The 7564-nt window shown below is 35.9% G+C and overlaps 1 protein-coding gene across 1 annotated transcript; it reads left to right on the top strand.

The window, feature by feature from the left end:
• The first annotated feature begins 4815 nt into the window (after window positions 1-4815).
• LOC110928665 (probable 6-phosphogluconolactonase 4, chloroplastic) lies at window positions 4816-6570 on the top strand. Its single transcript, XM_022171679.2, has 3 exons — window positions 4816-5007; window positions 5096-5231; window positions 6001-6570. The coding sequence occupies exons 1-3, from the start codon at window positions 4856-4858 to the stop codon at window positions 6466-6468; spliced, it is 756 nt and encodes a 251-aa protein (XP_022027371.1). The 5' UTR covers window positions 4816-4855; the 3' UTR covers window positions 6469-6570.
• Window positions 6571-7564: the final 994 nt, after the last annotated feature.

Raw genomic sequence — 7564 nt, 5'->3', positions numbered from 1 at the left:
AAACACAACGCGCACAACGCTTAAACTCTTCTATAAACGCTAACCGCTCTTGCATGTTATACGTGATTCGATGAATGGTTGTTTGCTATGTTTACACAGTGATTACTTGCCCTACCACCCTTAGCAACGATAGTACTATAGTTTGGACTCAGTACTTGTTTATTCAGGGGTTGTTAAGGTTTACTTACTTCACGTGCTCACTACGGTGAACATGTGTCGCGCATACTCTACATTGCAGTCATGTTGGTTAGCTTGTATCATTGTCGATAGCTTACTTGATTCACCCATCTATGTGTTACATGCTGGTTATGCGTAAACGCTGTATTACTATACTTATGCAAACTTGTGTACTCACCTTTACATTATTGTATTGACTTTTATTTAACGTATGTGACAGGTTGATGGATTTATCTGCTGGAAATGGTTTAGAAAGTCTAGAAACCCGCCTAAACTAAATGCAAGTTTTGTTATGTTACGTTGTTTTGTTGTTTGAGAAACTCGAATCTGTTATGACTTTTGTTGAGATATTTGTTTGATAGTATGGGATATTGAACCTTTTAAATATTGTCACTAAATTAGTCGTTATGGATTCTCTCGAGCAACCGACTCGCATCATGCCACATCCCGATGATTCCGCCATCGGTTGGAGTGTGACACTTGACACTTTCAATTGTTTTCCGCACCTTTGATTGTGTTTGTGGTATTTTGTGAAGATCTCTGGACTTACAATAAATTAACTTTTACGCGTTAAAAACCGGAAATGCGATACTATAATATCCATATTATGTTTATATATAGTTTTAGCACCAAACACATAATATTTCCATCGATTTAATGTTCCAGGCATATTGGAACAAATTCGACACAAAAACGTTAACCTGATAACTACCAACGCTAATTAAAACTAGTTTCATCGTAACGCGACGATGTGATACCGATTATACTAATGCAAATATTCATGCAATTCCCTTTTGCTAGATTTTATGGACTCAATTAACACATAATTAAGTCTAAATGCACATAATTAAGTTAATAAACAGTGATTAGGTCGTACAGGCTTAACCTGTGGCCTGGCACAAGCGTGGGTATCTGTGTCTAAGTATGCATGGTTGTGCTTTGGCACATCGTTTGACTTTTTTGCTATCTTGGGTTGACTTCTTAACTTCTGGAGATGCACAGTCGTGTCTATAGCCTGGCACAAGCGTGGGTATCTGTGTCTTTGCTGGTTTCTTCTGTTTTTGGTCATTTTTCACTTCTTTTCATCCAGAGTGTCTGAAAACCTACATGTATCAAACATGAACGATTGAGGTAGTGTATCTAATGATAAAGTTTCAAAAGGTACCATATAATTCGGGGTAATTATGCATGAAAAATATGTATAATTGATAGTACATTAACCACCATCGCCGCTCATGACCCACCTTTATCCATTGCTCTACACACCTACTCAGATTTCTTGGGAGGTAAACTTCCAAATTTTATTTTAGACTTTTACTTATCTATATCTTTGATTCTATATTTCTATGAATTTGTTGAAACTTGAATGATTATGTGAAACTTAATTAAACAATTAGCATTGTTAATTTGTTGAAACTTGAATTTGATTTTTAGGTATTATGAATATTGAGATTTCAAAAGAGAAACCATCAAACCTTGAATCATCATCATCTTCAAGTAATAAATCCTCAAAAATATATTTAAATGATCTATAATAGGATCCTAAAAGGAAATCATTTTCATTTATCACCCTAGTCAAAATGAAGAAATTAGAAAAGCCTATTGCTTAGAGGTCGAATATCTATACGTAATCTGTTTTTTATTTTGTAATAACCATCGTATTTATACTATTTGTTTTTCAAATACTAATGACTATGTTTTTTTATTATTATATTATATTTTATTATGTGACCAACCTTATCCAATTCGAATTGACGACTCAAAAAATTGTATTTCTGATTTTATGAAATTGGAACATTTAAGATCAGTGACCCAACTGAAAAAAGTTTATCTATGTATACATATCTATTTACATATAATATATATGTATGTATGTATAAGCACAATGCAGCATGGAGGGACGAAGCTGACACCACATATTGATGACCGCCAATGACTACCAGCTCAGCTGGTAAGAGGTGAAGGTTTACCCACAGGTCACGGGTTTGATCCCGGGCCAGTAGGGTTTCTGCACGGGGCTTAGGCCAGACCGAGCGGGAGGTACCGCATTGCGAGCCGACGGATTCAAATCTGAACGGGTACGTCTAGAGGCGGCCAAGGTAACCGGTTGATCCACTCTTTCCAATAAGAAAACATATTGATGACCAAAAAGGTTTTGGTTTGGTTCGTATGAGGACAACCGAGGATGTGTCCCATCCAACTTTAGAACCATTTGTTGATAAAAAGAAACAAAAAAAGTGTTGTTCAAATATGAGTTATCAAGTTGTATTTGAAATTTTTTATTCATTATTAAAATAAATTGCACATAGTTTTATTGTTTAATTAAACCTGAATTATTTATAATCTGTACAAATTATATGCAATATGTGGAACTATGATTTTATAGGATTTATTAAACTTTGAATTTAGTATCAAGTATAGCTATGATTTTATAGAATTTATTAGACTTTGAATTTAGTATCAAGTATAATTTGTTGTTTTAAATTAAAATATAAGAAAAACCAAATCACATATAATTAATTTTGTTTAACTATTTTTATAAAAACTTAAAAATCACCTTCCATTAAAAGTTGGAAGGTAAAAAGTAAAAACTATAATAGAGAGGTTTATTCATAGAAAAAACAGTAATAATAGAGAGGTTTATTCTAGACCTGGTAAACGAGTCGGGTTGGGTCGGGTCATGGGTCAAAACGGGTCGGGTCAAAACGAGTCAATTAAAAATAGGGTTGTTTTGGTTCGGGTCGAAACGGGTTCGGGTCGAAACGGGTTCGGGCGGAACGGGTTTCGGGTCAGAACGGGTTTCGGGTCGGGTCGGGTTGGTTAAAAAAATGTTTTCTTTAAATGATTGTATATTAAGGGGCAATTTTGTCGTGTTAAAATTCCCAAAGCCTTTCAAGTTGGTCACTTATGAAGCTATATCTTCCTTGCTTGTTTAAATTTTAATCAGATACCTTAAGCTTAGTTTGACTTCTACACAATCTGAGTATGTTGGACGCAGATAAAAGAATTGGTTCTTTTGACGCAAAGTAACTTGCATCATGCAACTAACAACCGACTTTATAACTGTTTAAATGTAGTATTAGCCGCATCGGTACTGGTCGAAACGGTACTAATCGAAACGGTACGGGTCGAAAAGGTACTGGTCGAAACGGTTCACGTCGAAACGGTTCGCGTCGAAACGGTTCGATTCGAAACGGTACGGGTAGAAACAGTACTGGTCGAAATAGTTCCCATCGAAACAGTACTAATCGAAACGGTTCGGGTCAGAACGGGCTTCGGGTCGAGTTAGCTAAGAAATGTTTTTTTTTAAATGATTGTACATCAAAGGGCAATTTTGTCGGGTTAAAACAGGTCCGGATTGGTAACCTTCGAATAATGTACCTACTTTGTCCAAAAAAACACAGCCGTAATGCATCACCATCTCTACTTTGTCGAATAATGTTTTTTTTTTCTTTTTTTTAGTAATTGTTAGATTAGGTTAGACCTAGCTATTGTTAGCCCTGGTAATAGTTTGTTATCAGTGGCCATTTGTTTTAAATACGATGACAAGGTGGCAATTTATAAGCTTCTATGATCAGTTATATGGTATAGACGTCTGGTTTGGGAATTAGAATTGAGAATTCGTTTTTCTGTAGTTGATTTATTAGAACGGGTTCGATTCGAAACGGTACTGGTCAAAACGGAACGGGTCGAAACGGTTCGCGTCGAAACGGTTCGCGTAGAAACAGTTCGCGTCGAAACGGTACGGGTCGAAATCGCGTCGAAACGGTATTGGCCGAAACGGTACGAGTCGAAACGGTATTGGCCGAAACGGTTCGCGTTGAAACGGTTCGATTCGAAACGGTACGGGTCGAAACGGTACTGGTCGAAACGGTACGGGTCGAAACGGTTCGATTCGAAACGGTACTGGTCGAAATGGTACGGGTTGAAACGGTTCGATTCGAAACGTTTCTGGTCGAAACGGTACTGGTCGAAACGGTACGGGTCGAAACGGTACTGGTCGAAACGGTTCGATTCGAAACGGTACTGGTCGAAACGGTACGGGTAGAAACGGTACGGATCGAAACGGTACGGGTTGAAACGGTTCGTGTCGAAACGGTACTGGTCGAAACGGTACGGGTCGAAACTGTACGGGTCGAAACGGTTTGCGTCGAAACGATACGAAACCCGACCCGAACCGACCCCGTTTCTTTAAGACACTAACCCACATCGACCCATTTCTTTAATGTTATCGACCCGCTTTGATCCGAAAATAACATGATAGAATTTTAAGTGACCCATTATAACCCAATTAGTTAAAATATCTTACTCAAATCAACCCATATAATTTTAAAAGCAACCCAAATTGACCCATATAGAAGGCTTTGAGTCAAGATTGCCCCTCCCTCTAGTTTATTCATAGAAAAACAGTAATATTTGAATGGTTTAGTGTAAACATTAACACATACATTTAAAACTGGTCAAACCGGCTAAATTTCTTTGGTTTGAAGAGTTTATGAGCACTTCTAGGCAAGAGTGTCCATTTATTAATTGATTAAAATAATAATAAAAAATAAAGCCGATCAAAAAAATAATAAAAAATAAAAACAATTAGTCAAATGTAATTCTCTTGCTATAAATAAGGGTAGATGGATGTCAAAGTTGTCAACTCAACTCCACATCGGTTGATTTATACAAAATGGCGTTACCAACTGTTCAGAAATTCGAATCGGAGGAACAAGTAGCCGTGGCTCTTGCAATCTATATCTTCCATCTCTCCGCTAAATACATCGCGGCCAACGGTTCTTTCTCTGTCGTGCTCTCCGGCGGTTCTCTAATCGATACTCTCAGGTAACTATCTTTAGTTGTTGGATGAACATAGGAATATTGTGATTATTGTTGATGTTGTGTAATGAATTGGAGTTTTATTTTTTTTCAGGAAATTAACTGAGCCTCCGTATGCTAATTCTATCGATTGGTCGAAATGGTTGATTTTCTTTCTTGATGAACGAGTTGTTCCTCTTGATCATCCGGATTCTAATTACAAACTCGCTTACGAGGGATTTCTCAGTAAGGTAATTTTAGTTTGTTTTTACGCGATTGTTTAAAAAAAAAAAAAAAACGATTTTTACACTTAAATACCAGATAACCTTCTAATTTCATTTACGCGATTGCTCATATTTTAAACCGTAGAAGATGTTAAAATCGCTAGATTGTGTTTAGAATTATGACATATCATCATAATTTGTGAAATTACAATATTTGAAGTTGTTTTTAATGAAATTCAACTCCCAATTTATGAATTCATAGATGTTGTTGAATAGTCTGTTTTAGCCACAAAACAGTCCAAACACGCCTACTAGATTCCTAGTCATATGCTACAATTTGACAAATTCATGAAATTTGAAAACTTATAATTTTTAAATAACTTAGTAACATAAATAACTTTAGCCTTACCGGAAATGTTTTCATAACAGAACCAGTCATTATAATACCCACCATACCGATCTACAGGCCTAGTCGAACCGTTTTTTAAAAGATCTGATGACGTTACGAATAATCTAAAAATAAAAAATATGTACGTATAACTATTTTAAGCAAAATAATTAATTTGATATAGATTTACAATGTTAGCATAATCTAAAGCATTAAATAAACAAAATATGTAGTCTTGAATTAGTAAATATGATTTGTAAAAAGAAAAATATTTAAACGTTATAAATTTATTTAAAATCCGGTCTAACTACTAGTTCAAGAGTACTCAAGTGGGTCGTTTTGTCTTTCCCTAAGGGCAATGTATATTTGTTTACAAAAGTGTTACTCATTATTCATATATGATGTTAGGTACCAATACCGGCATCTAACATCTTCCCCATCAAAGAAAAACTATCACCCGAGGAAGCAGCGGACGAATATGAGCAACGGCTTAAACACTTGGTAGCAAACAATACACTAAAAACATCACCAACTACAGGTTTTGCTAAATTCGACCTGATGTTAGTCGGAATAGGTCCAGAAGGCCACGTTGCATCACTCTTTTGCTGGCATTTCGAACGCTTTGAGAAGAAGAAATGGGTTACTTTCATTAAAGACTCACCAAAACCGCCTTCTAATAGGATCACTTTCACTTTCCCTTTGATCAACTCCGCATCCGAGATTGCAATGGTTGTGACCGGAGAAGATGTAGCCGATGCAGTGAAGGTGGCATTGGGGAAACATGCTTCGTATGGTTACCCGTTGCCAGTGCAGAAGGTTTCACCTGAAGAAAATCTCACATGGTTCTTAGATAAAGAAGCTACTTCAGAGCTTTAAGTTAAATTCTAATGGTACGTGATAATATTGTACCTCTAGCACTAATAAGTTGTGTGGTTTTATTCAAAATTGGTAATAAAATTGGAAGCTTTAATTTTGTTTTGTTGGCTCTAGTTGATCATTTTGGTTTCATATCAAACTCAAACTACATGGTTTAATATAACATCATCATCATCATACTCAGTAAATCTCACCAATAGCAAAACAAATTTGGTAGGGTCTGGGGAGGGTAAGATGTAGATAGTCTTACCTCTACCCCGTAGGAATAGAGAGGCTGCTTCCAGTGAGACCCCTGGCTCGATAGTAGTTTTGCATCAAGCCTTAGACATAAGGCACATAACACTCAGCAATCGGAACAAAGACCAATTAGTGCATGTACCCTTGTGTCTTTCGGCTATCAACGCCACCATATGATACATGATTAACCGTCCTCAACTTTTAACATTTTCACGAAATTAGTAAAAGAACGTTAAAATTAGTGCACTTTCACTTTTGCCCCCTCCCTCCCGATGGTCCACACATTTATACATTATACGTGCATACCGCAAAACGAAAATGATAATACTAGTTGGTACAAATTGGTATGAGAGACATATAGAGCAATCAAACTTATTGAATAAATTCATCCACATTGCGTTCATGTATCGTAGAAATTGTGGATCTTAAGTTAGGAATGCATTGACCTGACCCACTTTATAAGAGAAGAAAGTTAATACGGTAGATATACATAAAGTAGACATCCGACAATATTTTTGCGTATAATTTAAATTGGTAAATAGTAGTTATGTTTGTATATTCAAAGACATTTATGACAATATATTAAAATAAACTAGATGCATGAAATAATTTTGCATATTTCTTTACTATATAAGACATAAGTAAATGTTTGGACGCTAATACTTCCACATTAATATTCTTTTGTGGTTGTTCATAGTCTACATGTGACGTTTAAACGGCTTCTAAGAACTTATTGGCTAGGGGTGTTTGATGTTTGGTTTTAGATCAAAAGTACATGTTTTTAGGCCTAAAACAAAATTTGAAATTAGGATTGGAAACCAATTCTGGACATAGTTCCACGCACTTTTCTTTCTTTCTC

Source organism: Helianthus annuus, chromosome 3 (genome assembly GCF_002127325.2).
Source record: "Helianthus annuus cultivar XRQ/B chromosome 3, HanXRQr2.0-SUNRISE, whole genome shotgun sequence".
NCBI classification, from domain to species: Eukaryota; Viridiplantae; Streptophyta; class Magnoliopsida; order Asterales; family Asteraceae; genus Helianthus; species Helianthus annuus.
The sequence above is the reverse complement of the archived record's forward strand: the minus strand, read 5'-3'. Positions and strand labels throughout refer to the sequence as shown.

Coding starts and splice junctions, on each gene's coding strand:
- LOC110928665 (XM_022171679.2), top strand. CDS start 4,856: ATGGCGTTACCAACTGTTCAGAAATTCGAATCGGAGGAACAAGTAGCC. Junction 5,008..5,095: donor TCTCTAATCGATACTCTCAG/GTAACTATCTTT, acceptor ATTTTTTTTCAG/GAAATTAACTGAGCCTCCGT. Junction 5,232..6,000: donor ACGAGGGATTTCTCAGTAAG/GTAATTTTAGTT, acceptor ATATGATGTTAG/GTACCAATACCGGCATCTAA.